The sequence below is a fragment of the Amphiura filiformis genome, chromosome 14, assembly GCF_039555335.1.
Source record: "Amphiura filiformis chromosome 14, Afil_fr2py, whole genome shotgun sequence".
NCBI classification, from domain to species: Eukaryota; Metazoa; Echinodermata; class Ophiuroidea; order Amphilepidida; family Amphiuridae; genus Amphiura; species Amphiura filiformis.
The window spans coordinates 44321983-44349451 of record NC_092641.1 but is presented as its reverse complement, the minus strand read 5'-3'; the positions used below and the strand labels follow the sequence as shown (position 1 = coordinate 44349451).

General features: G+C 38.7%; 2 protein-coding genes across 2 annotated transcripts; one reads left to right on the top strand and one right to left on the bottom strand.

The window, feature by feature from the left end:
* Nucleotides 1-304: 304 nt before the first annotated feature.
* Nucleotides 305-20195, top strand: LOC140170156 (histone H4 transcription factor-like). The gene is made up of 11 exons (XM_072193476.1): nucleotides 305-396; nucleotides 4222-4428; nucleotides 5518-5747; nucleotides 6300-6408; nucleotides 8130-8282; nucleotides 9384-9461; nucleotides 10378-10498; nucleotides 11512-11656; nucleotides 15214-15338; nucleotides 16837-16964; nucleotides 19386-20195. The coding sequence occupies exons 2-11, from the start codon at nucleotides 4254-4256 to the stop codon at nucleotides 19454-19456; spliced, it is 1335 nt and encodes a 444-aa protein (XP_072049577.1). The 5' UTR covers nucleotides 305-396; nucleotides 4222-4253; the 3' UTR covers nucleotides 19457-20195.
* A 6753-nt stretch (nucleotides 20196-26948) lies between these two features.
* Nucleotides 26949-27396, bottom strand: LOC140169043 (histone H2A-like). Its single transcript, XM_072192327.1, has one exon. The coding sequence runs from the start codon at nucleotides 27347-27349 to the stop codon at nucleotides 26951-26953; it is 399 nt and encodes a 132-aa protein (XP_072048428.1). The 5' UTR covers nucleotides 27350-27396; the 3' UTR covers nucleotides 26949-26950.
* Between the last annotated feature and the right edge of the window lie 73 nt (nucleotides 27397-27469).

Below are 27469 nucleotides of genomic sequence, written 5' to 3'. Positions count from 1 at the left end.
GGAATTTTCTGGGGAATTTTCATAGTAAAGATTTTCTGAATTCTATTTTTCGGATTTTTACGATGTCGCGTCGATAACGTTCCCATAACGTTCAGATCATGTAAGTTTTTATATTTAGAGCTGGATAAAATAATAATTTTATTTAGTTCAAATGTTTATTTGCACTAAAAATTTTAAAATATTTATTATTGTAATTTAAAAATGTAAATTAATGTCTTTTTAATGCAAATAACTGTGATAAAAATCAATTTTTTCAATTTTTATACATACACTAATATTACATGTTGTAACCGGTGTTTTTGTCACACGAGCTGTCATTAGAAAGATGAAAACAAAAACTGTTCAAAATTCAAATCAGAATTTCGTGATTTCTTTGTAGTTTTTTCATTCATCCAGGTTTGTACAATATTTCATATTTACACAGATTATGTAGACAATGATATATTGTTAAATACGCATGCAGTTGCTTTGTTAAGTTTTAAGTATTAATTGGACTGGACAGGTGTCTGGTGATAAGCATCTGATGACATAAGCTTACACAAACTAAATTGTCAGTGATTGGGCCATTTCAATTCAGGAATCAATAAATCAATTTTATTAGGTAACATTTGGCCAAAAATTAAAATTGTTTAAATTTGTGCATATTGTGCATAATGATCTCAAATAAAACACCATATTTTACTAATCCAAAAGAAAGAGTAAAATTTTGCCGTACGTTCTGCGTAGGGGTGTAAATTTTATGATTTAATATTTGTCTAATCGTTTAAAAACGGACCATAATCCGGCCGGTAACAAAAAGGAGTGCGATTGCATGCCTAAAATGATGCTGAGAAGTGCGATTAATCGCACACCTAAATTTTGTATGTTTGAAATCAACATCAATCGGGCTAAAAAATAACAAAAATATGCAGGGCTTCAACTGGCCCTATATTTCCTATATTTCCTATATTTTTACACTTTTCCTATATTTCCCTATAAAGTTGTAAAATGCCCTATAATTCCTATATATTTTTTTTCAAAATGTACTGGCGGATACATCTGCCAAGAATAGAAAGCTGTAAATTTCTCAGAAGAGCAACAAACAGATTTGTTATGTTATATTATAGATATCTATAATTTGCTCCATTGAGTTAAGAGGGTCCAATGTGTTTTAAACAAACATTATAATATTAAGAATGGTCATATTAAATATGGTCATGGTCATGTGTAATTGAGGCATAGAAAAAGCGGAAGTTGTTACATTTTCCAACGTGCTTCAGTGACATTTTACTATTATCTATTCCCTATTACCTAGAGCTCTGTAATGCTAGTTATTATGTCACTGAATCCAATGAACCCTGGCCTAATCTTTCCCAGGACACTTGTGTTCTATAAGCTGCATATCCTATCAGCGACTGCTATACCTTGTTTAGGATTTTCAAAAGAAGTACCTGCACGTGCAACCATGAATGTTTCAAAATAGCCCGCCAAAGTCATGCAGGTAACTCCGAGGTCATGCATTGAATTGGTTTGAATGAGGAATACTACGGGAACCAGCGCCTTTTCTTAGAAGTCACACATGAGTCAAGTAGATAACCTCTATACATGTATGCATGAGGTGTCACTGGCATTGGAACAGATAGGAAAGTAGGGAATAATGTACTTTGGTTGTATCTGCATCTGCTTGCTACTGCCCAAATGCCAACAGTTGGGCTAGTATCTCATACAGGTTAGGCTAGCATGGCCACTGGTTGCAGGCAATTAAAATTTTGATGTAGGCAGATTTGGTAAGATAGTTCATGTCCATATTGTCCAGCATGACTTAAAATGTGACAGAGTTGTTCCACATCTGGTGGTGTCAGGAAGCATGTTCCACTCTAGGGTGGATATATTGACTACAATTTGATTTTTGTGGCTCTGATGTGGGTGTAGATTAGAAGATGACCTGAGGACAGCCTAGTATGTAGTTTTCTTAGTCTTGGTTTGGATGAGATGTAATATGTTACTGTGTATGATATCACAAGTCTCCTTCATAGGACATAACATAGATGGCTTTGGTGCATCTTGATTTCCATTCAAGGTGTCTCAACATGTTATAGATACACTTTTCATTTAGTTTTCAAATTGTCTTGAATAGTTATGGACAAACTGGGCTCAATGGCTGCATGTCTCTAGATCTTGTCAAGGTTGTCAATATTGTTTCTCTGGTGAGGATCCCATATTGTCTGACAATATGACTACACTGGGCAAACAAAGATCTTTTTACTTTGTTGACTTGTTACACAAGGGCAAGTTTCTTTGGAGAAGCCCAAAGTTCTGTTTGGTACATGGTTTTACATGTATGGCAATCTGATTATATGTCTGTTCCAGGCAAGGTTTGATGAGATTGGCTTGTTTTTATGCCTGACTCTCACTAAAAAGAATTTGGAGTGATTGAAACCCATTTCCCAGTCGGTTTCCCAGTTGCAGACTGAGATGGTTTATGTCATTTTGAAGAATCCTGGAATCTTAAGCAGATTTTATTTCTTGATACACAATGCTGTCATTGGCGAATAATCTCACTCGCAACAAAAGACAGGTTGTCAGGCAGATCATTGATGTAGATTAAAACAGCATTACTACATGTATGCGATAAAACCAAAAGGTTCACTGCACTTCCATTATACTTAAGATATAATTTGAAGATACTGTGCAGTAGAATATTCCAACAAATTCATGTGTCATTCCAGACATCATGTTAACTGAAATCATGTTCCTTCTACATTTTTGTCCTATTATCTGTTTTACATGTACAAAAGTACAAGTGTAAGGTCTCACTTCTAATAAAACAAAATAATTAGTATGTTTTTGACAAATGCATTACTGACACTTTTGTGTGAAACAAAAACAATTTTATAAAAATATAAGCAAGTATATAACACATTTATCCCAATTCATTGCACATGATCATATGCTTTCTTGAGTGGTGGATAGATGCAGGGAAATGGAGGAGGCCATTACCTGTGCAAATTATGCGCGCACTAGTAAGAAGAAACCGTTACTGTTAAATACAGTAAATATTGTTCATTTTGTGTAAAATATGTTGATAAAAATCCTCTATTCTACGTACATATCCATCATTTGACCTATATTTTAACTATATTTTTCCCAAAATATTCCTATATTATCCCTATATTTTTTCCCAAAATGGTCCTATATTATCCCTATATTTTTGCAAGAGTTGGGTTGAAGCCCTGAATATGTTCGTCTTACGTCGTAAGATTGTCCACTCCGTCTTGCTGTGGGCTGTTGCGTGAGCACTGACAGGCAGAGCAAATAAATAAAGTATTCATTGAAAGTTTGCACATTGTCATTTTACTCTTAAATTATACTGTAGCAGTTTTTCTCTGGTTTCAACCTTGAATAACAAGAAATTTAGGGTCTATTTTCTATAACTTTTTAAGATTTAATTTTTTTTTTTTTACGTTTAAACAGTTACTGATTTTCCTAAAAGGATCTATAGTGCATTTTACGGTCATTTAAACATGAAATGTGTAAACGTAGACACCCCTACATGTAGTTCTATGTAAATGGGGTCTGTAAAGTTAGGTCAACAAAATTACACTGTGAGGGACGGACATCACAGTACAAATTTAAAAATAAAGCTTTAAATAACAAGAAGAGTTCCTGTAGCTTATTTTGTTTTGCAAATTAACAACAATACATTTACTATCAATAATACAATTTAGATGAATAAAATATGTGTCCCTGCTAAGGAAGGGGGTCATTGAAGTTGACATCAAATTTTGTCCATCCCTCACAAAATGAATTGTAAAAAGTTTTTTCTTGTAAAAGTTCTTGAATAAATTACAATGACACAGGCCCCATCTGTTGACATTGATGCCCAGGTATCCTGATGGATCAGAACCAAGTGAAGACTACATGCGAGAAATCACAGAGACTTTTGGAAAATAGTCTGTATTAGTTTATGAGTGTAATACACATAAGTACGCAAAATTGGAATCAACTGATATTTTGGGAATAAGCATTTTTTCGTGAATTCATATCTACTGCAAGATGTCATAAAATGATGACACTAGAATCACAAAATATGCTTTAAGATTTTTAAAGAGGAAGCCTTGCCAGAGAAGTTCTTCTGGGGTAAACCAAACCTGCCTGGTTATCAAATTAATCAGTGACAAGGTTATCTCTGAATTTGACAGGTGTAAACTAATGCAATAACATTGTTTTCTGTATTTTCAGTTTTTCACTCCTAGTAAGAAAAACTGATAAGAATGCCTCCAAACCTGAAGAAGAAACCAATGCAGCTACCATGTGAATGGTATGACTGTGAGACCAAGTGCGATACCATGGAAGCATTTACCATACACATTCATAAGCACATTGCAGAGTTCCTACCCCCAGGCATCGATATCGATAACTATGTGCAATTCCAGATTATATCCCAGGGTAAGTACATAGTCGATTCTGTCGGTTGGCATGACGTCACTTGCGATAGATTGCCTCTTCCCATTGGTTTGCTGTTGCCGAGATTTGGCCGTTCCATCTGGCCCCCTCAGATATGAAGGGGACACTTACCGTTGCACTCAATGGGGGAAATCACAAAACGTGCCATAAAATAAATACCTCTCAATGAGACAATTCCAAATGTTAGATTTCTTATCAGAGAAATCAACTTTAAATAATTACCAAAGACAGGGCAAATTGGTATTTTCTGTGCTGAGAAAATTGACTTGAACTGAAAAGGCCCTGTACAAACCAATAGGGATTTCGCGAGGGTTTCCTCTTTGACAGACATGAGAAGTGGGTAAGTGCAATTGATGAAACATCCCCAACTGAGAGAATTTGGAGCACTAAATTGTAAGATTTCAGAAATTTATTATTTTCTTATATTTGTCACAAATTATAAAATGGAATTAGTTTTCTCTGAACAGATTCATCAGGATCATTCATAAATCACTGGTAAGCAAATTTACTACTTATTGGATTTGTTTTGAGAACATTTGCTTACCAGGTAATAGTTTTCTCTAAAGGCTCAGATCACCCCAAAGCCAAACAAATGGCATTAGGACATTCATTGATATCAGGAACTCCATCTTACTTAAACCACAAGTAGATAACCAAATTATTGAATTATATTGAGCACCAGAGGGAGCCCTCTCCAGTTGGAGCTCACCTCAAGTCAGGGGACACAATTTCAATGAGACTATTGTCAACATTTTGGACATAGACTCCAGATGATTACAACGGGGCATTAAGGAGTCCTACTACATCACTGCAATGGATCCCTAGCTCAACCAGGACAAGGGAGGACACTCCCTGCTCCCCGTCTAGAAACAGATCATCAGGTCTTGTGACTCCAGGTCTTCCTGTGAGTCACATGATTAGCTATACCGCTCCTGTCACAATTCTGATGAAGTCCCACAGATGTGGTGATGAAATATTAAAAGCAAGTCACTATTTTGTTGAGAGAACTGTTTAAAACATCTATTTTACCATTGTATAATATTGTTTTGTTCTTTTCTTTTTGTTTTATAGATGAATACCATTGTCAATGGGCAGACTGCGGTTTTATAACCTTGGAAGGTCCTGTCATGTTGACCCGCCATCTCTTCTTTCATGCCTATCACTGTAAGATAAAGTGGTGGGCTACGCAGGAAAGAGTACGTTGTAAAATGGGGCCATGTATGCTGGATCACGCTACTCGCAATCTTATTCCAGAACTTCCACAGAAATTTCACTGTGCATGGGCAGATGATATATGTGGGGTGAGTATTTCGGGCAGGGTTCATGATGCAGCCTATCACTATAAGATAAAATGGTGGCCTACAGCTATGCAGGCAAAAGTGTGCTGTAGAATGGGGCCATGTGTGTTGGATCCAGCAACCATATTTCAGAACTTTCACAGACATTTAAATGTACATGGGCAGATGATACATGACTCAAGACTCCATATTCTTGCAATTTGTGTATCATGGATCTAGTCGGTTTCATAGAGGTTTAGGGTCCAGTTGATTGCACGCTATTTTGAAGTACCAGCACAAAGTGAATCCTTTCTCTTGCACAAGATGATTACACCAAATTCCATCTTCCTTTACAGCTAAGTTTAAATAAACTTTTATCATCACTGGAACGTAAAATTCAATGAAACCCCAAAATATAGAAAGAAAAGCAAGAAGAAAAGTGAGAAGGACTACATGTTGGGGTAAAGATGAGACATGGAGCAGCTTTTTAAATGAAGAAATAGTCATCTTTGTATTGCATATGAAACAAACCTAATTTTTGTTTAAATTTCTTTCTTTTTGTTGCTTGATTTTCAGTTCACGACAGACAATGCAGAGCATTTTTATCGTCATGCTGACATGCATGCTAGTGTGTCAGAACAAGAACTAGTAGGGAACCAAATGCTTGTACGATGCAAATGGTCAGGTAAGAGAATAACACTATGGTAAATCTGCTATATTGGCTGGGGGGGGGCAAAATAGTGGTTTGCCTCCCATGACTTGGGGCAAGGTAGCAGAACAAGAATTAGTAGGGAGCTAAATGCTTGTACGGTGTAAATGGTCAGGTAAGAGAATAACACTGGTAAATCTGCCATATTGGCTGGGGGGGGCAAAATAGTGGTTTGCCTCCCATGACTTGGGCCAAGGTAGCAGAACAAGAATTAGTAGGGAGCTAAATGCTTGTACGGTGTAAATGGTCAGGTAAGAGAATAACACTGGTAAATCTGCCATATTGGCTGGGGGGCAAAATAGTGGTTTGCCTCCCATGACTTGGGCCAAGGTAGCAGAACAAGAATTAGTAGGGAGCTAAATGCTTGTACGGTGTAAATGGTCAGGTAAGAAGATAGGTAACACTATGGTAAATCTGCCATATTGACTTGTCACAATGAGGGGGGTGGGGGTAAATATTGGTTGGCCACCCATGATGTAGGCCATTATTGTGCCGGAAAAAGAATTAGTAGTACCGTGTAAATGGTCAGGTAAGAGATGGTTGTTCCATTGGTATAGCAATGAAATGTCAAGCAAATCCATACACCCCAATAATGGAAGACATGGCCTTAATCTTCCTGGGGAGTGTGATTTTCAAATGGAGTTACCTAAATGGGTGATCACCCCTGTGTGGGAGATTAAGGTCATGTCTTCCATAGGGGGTGTGTGGATTTCAACTGGACTAGCCCAATGTGAAGCAAATCAAGTAATGTAAGTCAATTGTGATATAGTTGAGCATACAAATTTTTTACATGCTTGAAAGTTCACAAATGGCATGGATTGGCACCAGGTTTGAATTAACAGCATCTGGACTAGGAGATTAACTTAGGGATTCAATCATGTTTCACCATTGTTTGATCATCATTTAACAGCAATGCGTCCGCACTGTCTGCGTGGTTTACTTCATGAGGGCAGCTTTAGTTACCCGAGCGAAGTAAACCACACAGACACGCGTAACGAGTATGCACGCTTCCGTTCCGTGTGTGTTACGCTACTGGAAAAATGTGGATTCATCACAGATTAACAATGTTTGGTTCATGTACAAAGGGTTTAGGAAGAGGTGTTGAAATTTGTTTAAAAAAGGGATCTACAAGTCCCTTGATTTGCTACTGAACCAAGAGATGCTTTTGGATGGAAACTTTCAAATAAAGAAATATTCCAACTTTAAATCAAGTGCACAAAAGGAGGGCTCAAAGGAGGGCTCAAATCAGTGTAACACATTAAGGGGGTACTACACCCCTCCATAAATTTTTGTCTATTTTTGCATTTTTCTCAAAAACTAATAACACAGTGGCAACAAAAGTTATCTGTATTATAGGGGCAAGGAATCCAATTACTACACTGGAATTTCAGTGACCCAAGACAAGCGGTTTGTTATTTATGACAAGAAAAGAGGTACAGCAAGGATGTACCTCATATCCTATCATATTTACTGAACCGCTTGTCTTGAATCACTGAAATTTCAGTGAAGTAATTGGATTCCTTGCCCCAATAATATACATCACTTTTGTTACCAATGTGTTATTATTTTTTGATAAAAATGCAAAAATAGTCACAACTTTACCACAGGGGTGTAGTACCCCCTTAAAAGATATGAACAATTGTATGATGATAATGAGTAACTGTGATGATGATGATGAATACATTGTTTAATTACAGATTGTACAGGGTGCTACAAAGACAAGTACAAGCTTCTTGATCATCTACGGAGTCACACCCAGGAAAAACGCTTTGCATGTGACCAATGTGGGGCGCTTTTCAGTAATAGAACCAAGTATATTGATCACATTCACAGACAAACAGCATTAGATTGTGAGTATAATTATGTAGTATTTGTTCCTTTGTGACCTTTGACCTTTGGTCGATACAAACTGTCAATCACTTGCAGACTCAACATAAAAAGAATTATAGAATGCAGTAAGCAAAAGAATTAAGGTACCAGTTATATGTTCACCCCTTGTATATCCTAAACAAAGACAGATCTTGCTGTATTTCAGCTAGGTTGCCATAGGTAGAAAACCTGGGTTTTTTTCTAACAATACAAATACGTAACCAATTCATGACTTCAGTGACGCGACCTCCATAGCCATCATTTCTATTTACCATGTCCATTGCAGGGAGAGAGAGAATTGAAGAGCTGCGTGTATGTTGCAACAGAAATTAACACAATAGAAATTGGCATCACATGAATGTGCAACCAATCTTTAGAAATAAGACTGACCCGCTTTTAGACATTATGAGAAGATGCTTTATGTGTACGTATCATATTGGAATCTCACATCTCACAATATTGACCTCGAAGAACTCTCTAGGAAGGCTCACTTTAATTAGTCAGCTGCATGCATGACAACGCTGCATGTTTAGATAGCCACACCAGGCGTTTTCGTGCAGGATAAGCAGTCTGAAGGTTCTGAAGGTACCGCCAGGCTCCAGAATTTAGAGAATAAAAGATAGGATTTTTTGTCTTTTGCCTACCCAATATTGTGTCATATCGTGCTGCCATTGTGTGGCACTGTATGAGCACTGTCTTATTTACATCACTATCTACTATTGTATCATCAGTGGCGGCACCATGGGGGGGGGGGGGCAAATGCCCTCCAGTCAGAACTCTTGCCCCCCTGTTTCCCCCAGTAAAAACCCAAAATAACAAAAATTTCCACTTTTTACAGCATTTTTGCCCAAAATTTGTTGATTTTGTCCCCCTGAAATTCACTTTTCCCCCATGCAACCCCCCGAAACAATTTCTGGTGCTGCCACTGCCTATTGTGTCATAATGTGTTGATGAAAACCAATTAAATTGCGTGTATTCTTGACAAGACACAACAACTGAATAAGATTTATCTTTCAAAAGCTCATGTTGAAAACTTGTCATATTTAACCTATCATCTCTTTTTTGTTATCTGTTTTTTACAGTGCAAAGTTACCAGTGCTCGCATTGCTCCAAAATATTTGCATCCGAACGCTTGCTAAGAGACCATATGCGCCACCATGGTAAGGGAGCCAGTTGGCTTTGCTAGAATAAATCCAAATAAAATATATGAATGTTGTTCCTTGACCAAATTTGAAAGTCAGAGAGGACTTATTGTTAATGAAAATGATACATGTTTTTGTGTTCCAGATAATCATGTTCCTTCTATCATAGAAATGTACTCAGACTTTAAAAACAATTGTTTTTGTGTCTCCTGTGTGATGTTGATCAAACCAGGACATATGCCCCCAAAATGACAAAAAAGGATCTGTATACATTAGCATGATACCGCTTTTAGCTGTTTAAGTCTAAAATTAAGTACTACATGACGTTTTGTTTGAAAAACTAATAAATGATCACATCAAACAACCGTACACCAGACAAACTACTACCTAGACCACCAAACGTCCATCCCCTAAACCATGGTGGTAGGTGAAGCCACATATATAGTCTACATATCCATGGTAATTTTGGCCAGATGGACGGAGTTACCATGTGCAGAGAAATAAAAGCCCCTAAACGTGTACATGTCTAAAAAGAAAGACACATTCGTTTGGATAATTGCAAAGAGATTGGTGGTTTCTCTGTTGATATCAGGAATAAAACTACAGAATAAAACAGCAATGCATAGCCATATTAAATTCAACTTGTAAGCATGTATACACACACAGGTTCCAGGCATGACAAATTTTACGTACTCACAGGTATGTGCTTGCATTTGCATATATGCTAGTATAAAAGTGTGGATTCATCACAGATTAACAATGGTTGTCTTCTGTACAAAGGTATAGGTAGAGTTGTTGAAACAGTTGTCTTATAGTCACTTATATACATGTACAGGCCATAAATTAATGGAAACAAATATGAATCTGTACAATGCATGTAAAGTGAAAACTTTAATAACTTCACCCTATCATTTTATACCATTTTTTTTTCTAGTGAACCATTACAAATGTCCATTCTGTGATATGACCTGCCCAGCCCCCTCTGGTTTGAAGTCTCATATCAAATACAGACACTCGGAGGAGAGAATGCATGAATGCCAGTATTGTAATTTCAAGTAAGTATTAGTTTTGTGTGATACATTGTGGTGGAGTGAACATCTTGTAATCAAAGTTAATGTGCTCCTTAAAGTGTATTTAGTTTTACATAAATTATAAACTTTCTTCAGGGAAATCTGACTCCGTTTATATACTTTTATTACTTATTTTGCTTGTGCAGTATTTGTATGCATTGCATAAGGAAGTGTGGGTTTGATTGGCTAATTCAATTTCAGCACAAGAAACATCTCATGTAGGCAAGTGCAAAAGGACCCTTGCTGAGAACTAACCAATGCCCTGTTTCCATTCTTTTGTAGTACACATGGTGTTAAAATTCAAGTTGAGGAAAGCGCTCAACTTTCACATTGGTATAGTGTTTGGGGTTTGGGAACTGATTGATACATTAATTTGAATGGAAGGCTTAGAACTTAAAAAAAGGTTTTTGAACTGAATTTTGCTCAAAGGCAAGGCTATGGAGGTGAAAAAAACCACACAATATTTGGCCAAGTGCCTCACCTTGATGAAAGCTATTGGTGGGAAGAATATTCTCCTGTTCCCGATCTGATTAAATTTTGAGCACAAAAATACGGCAGTGGACTATGTAATTTTCATAATTTATATATTTCTATCATAAAGACCATCTTCAAAAACAGTCTCCAGGTCCATAAGTATGTGAAAGATATCTTAGAATTATGCTCATACAGTAGCATACAATGTAACTACATGCAATGGGCAAGGGAGGGCATGTGCCCTGGGTGCCCCCAGATTGATTCTGCGCCTCTCCATGTGGTGGTAGTTTAACTAAGTTAAAAATTGTGCATGCATTTCATCATGAATGGTCATTTGAAAGATTGATTTAGGACTGAAGTTGAACTTGATTATAACCAAATTAGTGGTATTTGTGCAAATTTTTGCACAATTGTTTTAGGAATTGGGGGGTGCCAATCTGTATCCTTGCCCCCAGGCACCACAACCCTTAGATACGCCTCTTAGCTCATAGTTTCATTTCTCAACTTTCCCCATTTAATTCCAGAGCTAAAAAAGCTGCAGATTTGCGACGTCACATAACAACTCATGATGCAGGCAAGCAATACTGGTGTGAACACGAGGGATGTAATTTCACAGCAAGAAGTTTGTTGACACTTAAGAGACATTATAGCAGAGAACATGTAGAAAATGTGAGTATATTAAGGTCATGAGCAAGTAGTGTGCAAAATCCTGAGGACAACCTAAGCATAGGTTATGCTTGTCAGGGATGTATTTTAACACAGGCCCGAGCACCAGGGGGGGGGATGACTTTGCTGTCGGGCATGTGAATTTTCAAAAGTACCCACTTGCCTGGCTTGCAACACGGTCGGAGTAAGTTATAGTTTTTGTCTTGCCTGAACTTTAATTGTTCAGGATGGGACTTAGTAATCACTATTTCTGTCTGTCCGTGTGTGTGGGGGTGTGTAGGTGGGCGTTACGTAGCCAGGCAAACGAGGACACACACATGGATACACACATGTCAAATGAAGACACCTGGTGACCGTGGACGTCCTCGGTGTTTTAAATATATCCAAGACATCGCAAATAACGTAAAAATGCATTTAAAACAGGTCCACCTATGGGTGGTACAGGACGGGCCACGGTTGGATTAAAGTGGTCTGGTGTGTGTGAGTGAGGTCCACAGGATGGCGATTAAGAACGGATGTGTGAGTCCTCGGTTAGTATGTTTTAAATCAAGTGAAAATGAGGTCCTTGTTTTCCTGCCTACGCGAGGAGGTGTGGGGGTGTGTGTGTCCGTCCAGTGCTGTATCTGGGGAACCGTAAGACCTACGGGGGCGCTACTTGGTGGGAGGGAGGATATCCAAGTTTGCTTCGTAACCGCATGTTTTTGCTAGACAAACAAACAAAATATATTTCTGCACTAATTTTCAACTAATTTCCACTGTTAATTGTTATTGATCGCAGGCTATTCTCCAAAGCATACATACACTGTACATATCACCTGTTGATATCGTGGGAATCTCCCCCATATCAAATGTTTTCAATATTAATGAGGTCAATCGGTATTTCCATGACCCCGAAACATGTACAGTGCATATCGCAGTGTATGTTACCGTACAAGCACATGTTTACACTTTAATTATTAATGAGGACAGTCTGATGACGTTATGCCTTTTCCCTGACCCCGAAACACGTACAGTGTATATCGTATGTACTGTATAATATGATCATGTAGGTACGGCACTCATGAATTATTCAGCGCACGCGGTTGCCGGCCGTCGCAAGCCTGCCCTGGGAGAGTCATCTAATTTGCATAGAACATTATAACCACCGCTCACAGCCCACAGCGGCTCTTTTGATCTTCTTGTACTTATTATTGAATTACCAAAAGATATTTGTGATCGGCTGGCGGCATCAGCAACAAGGGGCTTTCCCTGACGATTAAAATCAGGTCACGACACTACACATGTTATCAGTGCACAACGTTGTTCTGAAGTTAACGTAAACATTGAATTTCTTTGGAGATATTTTTCCACCATGGATTAATTTTGAATTCACAAACTTGTGGAAAGATGCAGATGCTCCTGATCGGGCTGATTCTGAAAGAGCCAGTGGAACATCTCAAGTGAGTCAACTAGGTTTATCGTGGTTGTGGTACCCTGTGCTATTTTTAGACAATTTTAGCTATTGCAATACTGCAACTTGTTGATGGTTTTCTTTCTCAAATTTTCGGGCAAGCAAAAGTTGACCTAAGCTTGCCCGATCGGGCAATTAAGAAAAAAATTATCGGAGCCTGTCACTAGGGGTAAAAACTGTTGGATGGGCATGAGACTTGGTGGGTACAGTCACCAACAGCCAGGTAATTGTGCCCAGCCGAGAACCACCAAAATTCAGGGGTCAAAGGTTCAATTTCAATATTGGTCCAATCAAGCTCAAATTGAACAGGCAAATCACCATGGGTTGTTGCAGGTTCATTTACTTACTTCTACCAAAATCACGTAAGCAGGCGGACGCAAAAGCAGGCGAGACTTGTGGTTCGAGAACCGCCTTGTTGTGTAAATTGTACTTAGGCCTACTCTGACTCTGGCCAATGTTGGACTGGCAACATTTCTGTTTTATGATTTACCTACCCGACTGGCTTGTGGCCAGTTACAGTTACAGTACACCTCTGCTGCTTGTCCTTAAAATATTTCAGTTGTCCAAAAAAATTCAAACTTGTTTGATATTTTTTGCTCAGGAAAATCCATTGCTGGTTTCCAAATTTGCCATTCTGATCATGTGGATCTCGATCACTGGCACCATCAGTTAACGGGGGTGTGAAATTGGGTAATTAAAAATATTCAATACTGAACATGCGGATATCATGGCATGGTGTGACCGTGTGATAATGGTGATCCGGTAATGGGGAGGAATTTTACATAATCTGCAATGAGGCTGGCTACGTCTCTAATGTGGAAATGTATTTTGTCATGATCGAGCAAATCTAGCAAAATTTTTAAAAACATTGAAGCAGAAAAGAAGTTGCAGATTTCCTTTAAGTCATTTCTCAAAATCAATGTTGCCATTACCATTTACCTGACTGATTTTGCCTGATCACATTGAAGGGTTTCAGGGAAGATTGAGTTTTAGTGAATGAACTACAGAGGGCAGTATGCCAGATTATTTGACAGTACCAACTGATCTCTGTTCACAATATAATTCAAGGGATTCTATATGTGACCATTCACAGCGAACCTAGTGTAAAGTTGCAACTCATAATCCTCTTCAAAACAAGTTTTTAAAATAATGATTGCTGGAAAAATAGGTGCTCAAAAAGCCAATTTTGCTCTTGAAATTCCTTTGCTTTGTATTGTTTTTTGTAGGCTTTATTGGTCAATATCTCTGCATTATAAGCACTGATGAGTTTACACTGGATTTGTGGTGGATGGTCACATATGCAATAACTGACTATGCAAAGGACCGAAGGATCAGCAGTTCATCTTTGTATACAGAAACAGTGACATCACCACAACAGCATGGGGCACCCCTTCAACTTGGGCTTTGCCACCCCCAGAACAGAACAAAAATCACTGAAAATCACACTATTTGGGGTAAAATTTGCTGTCATATGTGCAACACTCGCTTCATAAGGGGATTCAGCCTGACTTGGCACCTCAAACTAAACATGTGGGTTTTTTTCTCTCTTTGCCATACAGAAAGCAGGACTATACAAACATTGCAGTCATGTGTGTAACATTCACTTTGTGAAGGGATTTTGGCATCTCAAACTAAACAAGTGTTTGTTCTCTCTTTGCCATACAGAAAGCTGGACTGTACCATTATTGCTGTCAGTGTCATGTGTGTAACACTCGCTTCATAGAGGGATTTGGCACCTCAAAACTAAACAAGTGTTTTTTTCCTCTTTGCCATACAGAGAAGCTGGACTATACAAACATTGCAGTCATGTGTGTAACATTCACTTTGTGAAGGGATTTTGGCATCTCAAACTAAACAAGTGTTTGTTCTCTCTTTGCCATACAGAAAGCTGGACTGTACCATTATTGCTGTCAGTGTCATGTGTGTAACACTCGCTTCATAGAGGGATTTGGCACCTCAAAACTAAACAAGTGTTTTTTTTTCTCTTTGCCATACAGAAAGCTGGACTGTACAAATATTGCAGTCATGTGTGTAACACTCGCTTCATAAGAGGATTCAGTCTGACTTGGCATCTGAAAACTAAACAAGTGTTTTTCTCTTTGCCATACAGAAAGCTGGACTATACAAATATTGCTGCCATGTGTGTAATACTCGCTTCATAAGAGGGTTCAGTCTGACTTGGCACCTCAAAACCAAACATAAATTCAAATGGCCATCTGGTCACTGCCGATTCAGGTTTGTACATGTATTGTAATGAGTTTTTGTCTTGAAAGAAATTCATCAGGATTGTGAAGTAAATTAAAGTTATGTAGTCAAATCCAATGGAATTCTACTCACTCAGACAGGATCATCGCATTACTGAAGAAGTCACCCGACCAGTGTGACGAAACTGTCTGAGTGAGTAGAATTCCATTGGATTTGACCAGCGGCGTAGCTGGGATTTTTTCCAGGGGAGGCAAGCCTGTATGGGGCGGGGGCCCAAACTAGGGAGGCAGGGACCCAAATAGACAATTTTGCCAGGCTTATTGATAATAATCGTATGGTATTGCATATCGTATGGATTCCAATATCTCTCTTTCCCTCCTCTCCCTCTCTCTTCTCTCTTTTTTCCTCTCTCTCCCTCCTTTTTCCTTGCACTAGGAGGCGAGGGCCCAAATAGGCAATTTTTGCCAGGGGGCGACCCCCCCCCCCGGCAGCTATGCCACTGGATTTTACCACATAATTGAGAACTTTAACAGAAATAAGTTGTTTACAAGTTGATTAAAATTTCTGAATGCATTGGTAAAACAATGTGCCCTATGGCTAATTTTGCACCTTCAAACATAGAAAGTGTCTCAAAAGTTAGGTCTTAGTAATAGGAATGTCAAAAATCCCTAGAAAAGTTGCTTTTTGCCTGGTAAAAGTGCCATCATATTTCACCATTTTCTGCAATTCCTTTTCTTCGATGAAGGCACCAGATGAATCAACCTTCCTTTTACGCGTTAGTAGCCAATCACAGGCTGTGGAGAGTTGATTGCCAGATGCAAACTAGTACCTTTATCTCTTGCAATGATTTATTGAAAGTGATGTATTGTCCAGCTTTATTTAAGGAAGTTCAGAGTTAAGCTGCATGTATGGTACTTGGGTAAAAATGAATAGTCTCTGCTTTAGCACACACTTATCATAGACTCTTCACCTCAGTGACAGTGGACTGTTTTATCTGTCAACCGTTCTTTATGCATGCCAAAACATATCCATCTTGACTTCGCACAAATTATGATCTATTCGGCTATGTTAGTGTCCATTCTCAAGGTCTGTCCTAAAATAATATAGATGAGTTTACCTCAATGTTTGTCAACAACGGCAAGGGACTGGTATATTGTTATGCTTGAGCGAACTACATACAACCACTGTTCAATATCCTTACTGTGATGTGGTGGTCGTTTTAAAAGCATGGCCCTGAACAAAATATGATTCGCGCGAATACTGCCAGGCAAAAAACAGTCAGAGATGCCACTTTTCCTGATTTATCAGGAATCCCTGATCTTTGCCATATTTAGCCAAGAATTCAGGATTATTTTGGCAATGAATGCATGGCTACGCTTCACAACTTCCTGATTTTTTTCAACAAGCAAGTGGCATCTCTGAACAGTGGAAATTGTGATGATGCATGCGCATACTGCCAGGCAATGACGTCAGAAGTCAACTCATCTATAATAAGAAACATATTTGATGCATAATTTCATGTTAACAGATACAAGGAGCATGATGATGGTCTGCTAAGATTGCAGACAGTACGCTATGAAAGTATTGAGCTGACTCAGCAGTTGCTAGCGGAGAAAGAAGAGGCTCATCAGAGTGAGTCCACTGATGGAGACAATGGTAAGACCAATGAGGTAGAAAGGATAGAGTGCCCTGCTCGCCGAATCTGTGAAGCAGGTTTGGGTCCCGGTTTGGGTGCTGTATAGATCACAAAGTTGAACAAATCATGTATTAAAACACATTAAATTTCCCAGTATACCATTGTCTTTATCAAAAAATTGCTGAAATATAAAGGCAAACATGCCTGAATCTGGTATTTCATCAGTGTTGCCACGCTAAACAACTCTACCACTTTACGAAATTTCGCCTTCAGTCGCCGTTCCTGTAGCGCTGCATGGCAACGGGAGAATGAACTAGATTTAGGAGCGTGCTTGCCTTTATTATTCAGCAATTTTTTGATAAAAAAATGGTACACAGTAAAGTTGAATATGCTAAAACAAGTAATTTATTTAATTTTATTGATCCATACATGCTAGAGTAAATTCAGTTTCCATTTTAGTTGTATTTGATGCTGATTTTGTTAGGTCCCTTCATTTCATAATGGCTTATTCAGTGTGTGATTGTCAATGAAACGGCAACGTACCAGCTCGAGCTCAGCGATCTATGTTTTTCTACGTCATTGGGTAAGACCAACAGTGGCATAAGAAGTCTTACCCCCGGGCAAGACTTCTCCCAGCTGGATCACATGTGCTACATGCAGCGCACTGAATGGTCTATTGTTCTATTGTGTCCGATTTGAGCGCTGACATATTGGAAAATGTTGCCAATCAATATTCATGAGGGTGTACATTCAACGTCCAATTTTCGAAATTGGGTGACTTGTGCTTGGCAGGTGTAAAATACATCTGACTGGGCGTTTTAAATACATAACGCATAAAGGCATTGACATCATCGAATGGCTGCCTATAGTGCTGTTAGTGTTAGGCCTTTGTGGGGGTGTGTTTAGTTTCTATAATAATTATTATAAGGCCTTCATTTATTTGTTATTCCTTTCTTTTCCTTTCTCTGTACTTATTCTTTCCTTGCTAAAGTATCACTCCCTCTTCTTATCTCCCTTCCCTTCTCCATCCCCTCATACTTTTTGTCCCTCTTTCTCTCTTCCTCCAGCCCCCTCTCATTATTCTTCATGTCCCCTCCTCCACCTCTTCCTCCCTCATCCCCTCCCAAGACCTCTCACAAAAGAGCTGCCCCCTTCAGCACGCCACTGTTTATGACATTCTCCTTCTTAAAATAAAATAAAATGTCAATTTGTGAAACAACTTTAATATAGGCCTATACCGGTATACTTATTATATGTTACATGTAGGCCTATATGTAGCTATTACCATTATACAGTAATAGACATGCAGACATGGCAGCCTTGATATGTAATCATTCAGCAAGCGCATTCAATTTATTTAAATGAAGCACCTACAGTCAGTGGGGTGACAACGAACTGCATCAGCGGCTAATATGTGCCTTTTGAGCTTACGGCTACTCAATTACACCCTTGAGTGGTATAACAACAAAAGGTACTTTTCGTTATAGTAAGCGCTTTCACACGACTTTCGTTTGATCACTTATTGACAGTAGTCTGCTAGGTAAAGCGTTAATACACTGTCTGGTCAGCTTACCGATTTAATGGTGGAAGCCCTTTGTCCCAAACAAAAGGTACCTTTCGATGAATAGCTTCTCAGATTTCAAATCGGCACAAGTGTACAATGCGTTACATAATCTATTGCCTCTCCATTCTTAATAGCTCCATGGCTACATGCATAAGGCCAAAAAACCAAGTTTGTTTCCTGTAGCGCAGATTTCGCTTTTGACAGCTTTTTATAAGATTTAGATTTTTTTTTTTTTCACTTTTGAAAAAAAAAAAACTATACTGGAGAAAATATCAAACATTTTTTTAATACTTTTTTAATATGCAGGTTGAAAGGGGATCATAAATATTCTTGAATATGAAGAAATATGATTTTTTTTTGTGTCAGAGAGACCCACTGTAAATTTCCATTCCAATTTGCAGCAAAAAAGGGTTTTTTTTTTCATTTGAAGACATGGATTATAAAAAAAAATAAAAATAAAAAAACACATTTTGCATTTGACTTTTTTGACCTGCTACAGGAAACAAACATGTTTTTTTTTTTTTGGCCTAATGCAAAGTTCATTGTATTATCCAAAGTCAGTAGACCCTTATTTCTTGGGGCGTCAGTTTTCAGATTGGAGCGGTTTTAGTTCTGAATTTGTCATTGTGAGATGAATTGATATTTAAGTATGAATTTCCAAAAGGGGCTTTGAAGTAGACACATCAAGTGCCTATCTGCACTTGAGTCCTCTAAGATCTGGAGAAAGGCGCTTAATATTAAAACCAAAATTTATTTATTATTTATTTATCTGAACATGGAGTGCTCATACAACCATGATCTGAAGCTCAGGTGTCCCATGTCAAAATACCGGTACTATTAAATAATATGTTTTCCGTGTTGTTTTCTTTTACTGCAGGTAACTCATCAAGATCTCAAATAGATGTCCCATCCACAAGCACATCAGTTGCAGAGACCATTGATAATTAATGCTGGCATCAGCAATGGACATAATACATTTTTTATGCATAGCATTATCAGCTTGCACTGCTTGATTTTTGTTACATTTGCACACTTCACTGTATAAGTCTATGGCATAAAATTGCTACATGTACACATTTCCAAAATTGTGTAGCAAAGTGATCAAAATTGAGTAGCATTTTGCTCCGCGATACCTGTTATGGCCATGCAACGCTGGCTGGCATTCAGAAGGACATATCACATCTTTTTATGGTCTTTTGTAAAAGGAACGCAAGGATGACGTGATTGTATAGATATTCACGATCGGCCCCCATAAATATGCGAGAATTTACAGCATACAAAGCACAAGGACTTCGACTGTTGATGGATAGTCTGTATTATAGTCTGTGTATAGTGAGCTTACACAAGAGTTTGTAAGGTTATCTGCCACCAAGAGTGCAAGAAGAACAATACAATCACCTGTTAGGAATACTGAAGCATGTCCCATTCAGTGATACCGGCACAAGTGTAAAAAAATAAAATTATTTATAAATTGCTAAAAGTGAAGGATATTAAGTCATTGAAATTGTCATTTGGTATATTGAAATTTGGCACAAAATAAAGAAAATAGCAGTAAGTCAAATCCCCATTCAAATACATGTAGCCAATTTATATACTGTCAGTATATAAATTACAGATTCGTGTAAATGCCTTATTTTGTCTTAAAAACACAGCTTTTGGCCAAACTACTATAGTAAGATTTCCAATTGAATGAATGCAGCATTCAACTGCTGTATTCGATCCAACCGCAATCGTATATCGCGTATTTCAAACTACAACGCGAGCGCACGACCTTGGATACAATGCTAACCAATCATGAGTGTGTTGGCATGGTTAGATTTGCTTTCGCGTTACTCACGCACAATCGCACACGCTGGCGTACATCGCGCAGTGTATGCAAAAATTCATCATGCTATTGAAAGCTGCGTTCATTCAATTGGAATTCCCACTATAGCAGGCTACATTAGCACATCTATGAAAATAACAAAGGTACCAAAATCTGAATTTGGATGATTTTTATGACCGTCCGGTTAATGAAGATATTGTGAATACGCCCTATACTACAAGATTCATGTACTGTATTTACTGCATTAAACGCTCCTCTTCTATTAAATGCGTCCCACTTTTTTGGCAAAATGGCCTATTTTTTGTACTTTTCAGCCACTTTTTGACAATTCAGGCTGATTGCCCCCACATTTCAAGCCCGATTGGTACTAACGGCATCAACATCCGGATCTTTTTGAGAGATGACAACTGAATGTCCTCCATTAACGATGTGTGTAATGAACCACGACTGAAAGGGATTCCCCCATGATTTTACTTTCCTGTGATCAATCTAGCAGTTTGTAGCTAGCTCATCAATACTTTCCTTGTCTTATGCAAGTGTTCAGAAGCAGGGCTGTCAACCTTTTGGAATTGCTTAGCGTGAGACAGAGGCGTACCGGGATTTGCGGATTCCAATGTTCATTTTGTACCATGATTATTTGAGCAACAGCGCTCGAGAATGTGAAAAGCGGGGGGGTAGGATCAACAAATTATTCATGACGATGCATGAGATTGTACTCATTTACCAGCTTTTTGCGTGAGATTTACTACCTAGGCGTGAGATTATAATACCTTGGCGTGAGACTCACGGCCAATGCGTGAGAGTTGACAGCCCTGTCAGAAGACATCAAGACCAAGGGTGAAAATAAGTGGAAGGCGGGAGCCATTTAGCCCCAGAGACCCTGAAATGGCCCCTGGTTCCATCTAAATTTAAGCTGACCAGGAGACACTTTTCAGAAACTGGCCCCTGGTCACTCACTATACCCAAAAATTAAATTCTATAGCCATTAATGCATGATGAACTTATCCAGAACAAATATTGGCCCCTTGTTGATTAGAAGCGGCCCCTGGTTCCATGTTGAATGAAGTGTACCAGGGGCCATTTTGTGTAAAAAGGAGCCCCTGGTTCATCATTTTTATTTTCACCCTTGATCAAGACCCAAAAATATGAAAAACACATGTACATGTTTGAAGTGTTTGTGCAAAGTTCACCTGCATTGAAATACTGTAGCAAGTCCTCAATGTTTATCTTCCAAGCAAGGAATTTCACGCATGCGCAACTGAAATTGTGAAAGGGCTTATATGTGATGCGATCAAGCAAAATGAGGCGGCAAGTCAGAAATATTGATTTTCAAAATGTTAAAAACAAATTAATTTGTGTTGCTGCAAAATGTAACATTATAAATGCCAAAAACATTTTAATAAATTTAATATGCCCGACTTCCCACTCTTTACTTTGCTTGATTGCAGGGATGTAAACACAAGTGCAACTGCCAGAGCTGAAACAAATGTGAAATTCTCAAGAATATAAACTCAAATAATTTTCCTACCTTAAGGGCTCGGATAGCGATGTTTTTACATATTTTTGTGGCGACCTGAGAGCACAACAGACATATAATACACATTTTATGGCAAATTATTTTTGAAATTTAAGTCCTCAAATTAAATTGTATAAATCTAATAATATGTACTTTAAAAAGTGTATGTAGCTGGGATGACCTTTCGTATTGAAGATATAGATTTTCCCCCCCAAACACAAAAAAAAGTGGGTCTTTTTTGATATGTCTGATGTGCTCTCAGGTCCCACAAAAAATACTGTGATCACTTGTACAAAGTTTTCTGATGCCAGTCTGCCCCTCTTGTAATCTGCAGCCTGAATAAATACTGCAGAATTCCATCTACAGGGATATATCATGGCTCTAAACAAGTTTTTTATTAACAAAGACACAAATGGCAGACACCATCCACAAAAACATTACAATAGATTGGTCTTACAATAATACATGTTTGTGCAGTATATTATAGTTGCTCAAAAAAAAGTCACTTCAATTAATGTTTTTGTGGAGGGTGTCTGCCCTTTTCGTCTCTTTTCTAAAAAAAATCGTTTAGAGGCATATGCTTGTAGATGGAATTCTATGGTACCATTTGATGTCAAGTTAACTATTATTCCTTGCTCACGGTGCAAAAATGCCCATGGCAGCCAGCCATCTTGGATATGGGTGGAAACTAGCTTTTCAACAAGGCTTTGCCTGGAGCCCTGTAGTGTTCTCGGCTTCTCGCTGTCGTGCCTTTCGGCACTTCGCTTGTGGCTTTGCCGCTTGCCCCCCAGTATGGATCACGAGGTCTTTGACAAAAACCAAGTGAAAACATGTACTACAATATTATTACTCCCAGGCAATTACTTCATTACATTTCAAATGATTATTCCTCATTCCTTCACCTTTACTGCACATGGCACCTATATTGGATACGCAGGGAAGAGAATAATTACCATTTATGGGTAACCCCGTTGTGAGTAGGAAGTGTTATGCCACTGTCACACTTTCAGCAAGTGGCATGTTGATCAGCCAATGACGAGCCTCGATTGTGTCCGCTTGCCTGCAATGTGTGTGCTTCACCCTGCTCAGTGCCAAGCGGCATGACTGTCTGCAACCAGCATTGGGTTATTCCATTTGAAATATGTACACCCCAATGGAAGACTAACATTAATCTCCCACACAGGGGGTTTAGATATGGAATCACCCATTCAGGTAGCCCCATTTGGAATTCACACTCCCTGTGTGGAAGATAGGGAGGGCATGTCTTCCATTGGGTGTATGGATTTTAACTGGGCTAGCCCATTAAAGTGCAACCCTGCTATACAAAAAGACCATGATAAAATATAGAAAAAAAAACTTACATATTTATTTAAGTATTTGTCTTTATATTGCTATGAAAATAAACAGTAAGTCGGTATTTATTGGTATGAAATGTTTGAGTACAGGGTACTTAAAAGATTAAATAAAAGAAGATATATGTTGTACATTATTTTCCTGCTTGTAATTATTTTTGTACTCATTTTCTCAAATTGAAAAGCAGGGATTGCAATCTTGGGGCCGTCATATATTTCATATTTGTCAGCACTCAGCATGAGGTATAGATGAATCCAAATACACGCATTCCTACACCCGACTAGCAGCCTTTAGTTGGGTAGCCGTCGGCTACAATGCACTCCAAATGTGAAATGATTCGGCCTTGGCGGAAATTTTAAACTGCATTCCATCACCCGTTTTACACCTTGCGCGAAAACACAGGTAGACAAAAGAATAACACAATACAGTTCCCTTCGACAAAACACACAGCATTGTCTATTCGTTGTTGAAGTGACATAATAATCGGATAAACTATACGCGGTATCTATGCATTGATGTACTTGCGAACAAAAGGACTATGTATATGAATAGATGCGACGGGATTACCTGCGGAATTATCTCCATTATATATATTATTAGCTATTATTCTATTAACCCTCCTCGTCCTTGCATCTTCTCTAGGTGTTAGGCGGCTTTTATTTGCACAATCGGACGCTCAAAACACCAGGTTGGTGCTAGCGGCTACCCAAAGATGTCCGACCAAATCCTGACCATGACTTGGCTACTTGGATTCGTCTATACCATATTTCCTCAAATAGTCGCCCCCTTCAATAAAACACCCCACCACTCTTTTCAACCAAGATGTTTAGAAAATGCTGATATTTCCCTGCTTTCTTGTGTAGCAAGCTTACCAAGATTGGCACACATGATCGCTAATGGCGTTTGTAGTTGGTGACTATCTGATGGTAAACCTGGAAGTGAACCGGAAGTCATTGTTCTTAAGTTCATAGTTTGTCATTTCCGCTAATGATTTTAATGGGAATTATCATTTTAAAAATTTTAATAAACGCATCCCCCCTTTGGAAAATGCAATGGCACCGGGGGCGACTATTCGAGGAAATTTATATACGGTATTCAGTGAATAGATTCATCAGGTATATTGTTAATCAGCAAATGTTAACAAAAGTGACCAACGGACCAATCATATAGCCTGGGCTTATGTATCAAAAGGATGCACTTGTCGACTGCTACATATGCATTTCTTCTTACATAATAAATACCAGACTCTCCTCAAGTGGAGGTCCCTCTAAATCATCCCCAAGTTACACGCAGTGAACATTCTTAAACCATGAGACTTTTGATGATTTGAAGTGACCCCTCCACTTGAGATGAGTCTGGTATTCATTCCTAGTTATTATGTAAAAAGAGACATGTTTAGCAGCCGACAAGTGCATCCACTGGACTGGATGTAATATGCAGCAACATAATTTCCTAAAACTGCTTCAAAATTTCCTGTTTTGTCTTTTTTTCCCTCTACTTTGTACAGGGAAGATCTACGAAAAATTTCCTGAAATCAGAAAATTTCCCAGGCGGCGGATGACATGATCGAGCCGGCAACTTGTAACTTGTGAAACCGCCCGGCCGTATGGCATTTTCCAATATAGTCGGTTAGTTTTGTGGGGTTCATTATCAAACCCCAACGGTTTTAGCTTGTATTTATATTATTTATCAACATAGGCCTATTTGTTTGTGATATTTCAAGAGTTTTAAAATTTCAAAATAATCCCATTCAATTACACGGATGACAATGAAAATTTACTGAATTTAGAGAATGCAATGCGTCCACCACCTGAAATTTCCTAAAGATTTACATCCCTGAGTGCATCCTTTTGACATGGATGTACATATACTACAGAAAATGCAGACGCATTATTTTCAAATACTACAACTCACAAGCATGTATTTCAATGTGGAAAACATTGTGCATATGTTGGAAGTAGCAGCTAATAAACATTACCGCTTTATTATTGCTGATATCAACAGAGAAATCACCAATCTCATTTTAAGGTTGAGTGGTAATGACAAACAGATATTCCGAATGAAAGAATCATGTGAATTGGACAATCTTTAGCTTGTTTTCGTTGTTGAAAAGTATTACATCTTGTTGCACTGTTGTTCATCACTGATACAACTCGCATCCGTGCCATATCTGGCACTTTTAACATAAAAATACAGGTGTGTTAGTTGACTTTCGGTTTTTGAAAATCGCAGTACCAGTAATAGTCACGACTATTGGCGACTAAGCCTAATTGAAGTTAGGGTTAGGGCTAGGGTTGACGTCTGTTTCAAGGACTGATGGGACTTTGGATTGACAGTTTTTCGGACTGACGGGTGTACCCCATCTATTAAACAGCAAGCAATGCATATACTAATTAAATCAGTGTCCCTGGCTGTTCAATAGAGGCAAAATGCTTGCTTCTATTGCACGCAGCTGGCAATGCCATTCTTAAAGTCAGACAACACTGCAGCTGAATCCATGTATGCCATACCAGAGAAGATGAGAATCTTCTCTGGCCATACATAAATCGGACAAAACACTGCACATGTCATGTGAACCCCTTGTGGTATGAACTGAATGTTCCAGGATCTGTTCCTGGGGGGGCTCAGGAGGGGCTTTCAGAGGGGAGCTTTAGGCCCATGAAAGTCAACTCCGAGTTTATCGTCCCTTTTTTTTCCCGGGTTGGTGAGGTGACTTCATTTTTCATTATTTCATCGGATTTCATTATTGACTTAAAATGCGTGTCGATTTAAAGCCACATTTATGTTATTTATAAACAGGTTTTTATATGGGTAGGGACTAGAAAAGTTAGAAAAGAGCCTGGTTTTGCTTCCAAGTTACCGGTATGAATTTATATGTTTTACAAACAAAAATATGTTTCCAATTGCTAAAAATAGCTATTGTGTTTCAAACCAGATTATTGAGAAAACGGAAAGTGACAAATATCTTGGTGTAACTATATCATCACCTTATTCCTTGGATAAGCTTTGCTTTGTTAGGAGAACAGCACTTGGAAGACTGGTGAAAACACTGATACTTTGAAAATATTTATTTTGGCATTTTTGAAAATTTGACGTGCATGTTTTTGGTTTCCAAAAAGTGACGCAGACGGGGGACGATAAACTCGGAATCGTCTTTCACGCGCCTTATGACTAAAATCGTCAATAAACAGCTGACTTTTACATGATTCTTAAAGTGTGGGGGCTTCTAACTGCTGTATCCCCATGGACAACATGCTACACAAATTTCAGCTTGTATGGTTATGCATTTTGCACAAGAGCGAGCACAGCAACCTGGACCAGCAGCTTCGATGTCCGACCAAGAAGTGAATTGTTTTTAACCGCTGTCGTGCACTATCGTCTCGTATAACACAGGCAGCGGCGACATTATTTTTTGGCGTATAACAACTTAACTGCCGGGCCGCATTGTTTTACTAATGTCGCCTGTAGGTGCATGACAGTAAAAAAATACATTCTAAAGACTACGAAATCTGCGATTAAGCACTCTGGGATTGCCTGGAAGGCTTTTAAAAAAATTTTGGGACAGGCACTCTAGGTCGCCATCGTGGATAGGCAATTTTTAATAAAATATTTAAACACATTAGTACACACATAATATAGTACACTGATACACTGTAAGCATAGTATAAAATTGACACAATGTCATCTCTCTTTTTGGAAGATTTGGGTGGCCCTGAAAAGGACCGTTGGGTTTCTTCTTTTCTACCGTCTAATATTCGAGCGACTGCGAGCTCTTCTTGCCAGATCCAGTCTTCTTTGGCAGTAAAACAGCCTGGATGTTGGGAAGAACACCGCCTTGGGCAATGGTTACACCACTCAGCAACTTGTTCAACTCTTCGTCGTTGCGGATAGCGAGTTGAAGATGACGTGGGTTGATTCTTGACTTCTTGTTGTCACGAGCTGCGTTGCCGGCCAATTCCAAGATTTCGGCGGCCAGATACTCCATGACGGCTGCGAGGTAAACTGGGGCACCTGCACCTACACGTTCACCATAGTTTCCTTTGCGAAGGAAACGGTGTACACGACCAACTGGAAACTGCAGACCAGCACGGGATGACCTACTCTTTCCCTTGGCGCGAGCTTTGCCTCCTTTGCCACGTCCAGACATGATGATTTTATTTTGTTTCTTTTCTGACGAGATGTTAACGCTAAAGAGGTTCGGTGAATTGTGATAAAATATCAACGATTTTCGGGTATTTATAGCTTCTGAATTTCCCGCCAAAGGATC

What these genes read in the sequence shown, in the direction of transcription:
- LOC140170156 (XM_072193476.1), top strand. Translation starts at nt 4,254, where the DNA reads ATGCCTCCAAACCTGAAGAAGAAACCAATGCAGCTACCATGTGAATGG. An exon ending in TGCCAGTATTGTAATTTCAA is followed by an intron (nt 10,499 to 11,511) that starts GTAAGTATTAGT and finishes ATTTAATTCCAG; the next exon opens with AGCTAAAAAAGCTGCAGATT. An exon ending in GCAGAGAACATGTAGAAAAT is followed by an intron (nt 11,657 to 15,213) that starts GTGAGTATATTA and finishes TTTGCCATACAG; the next exon opens with AAAGCTGGACTATACAAATA.
- LOC140169043 (XM_072192327.1), bottom strand. Translation starts at nt 27,349, where the DNA reads ATGTCTGGACGTGGCAAAGGAGGCAAAGCTCGCGCCAAGGGAAAGAGT.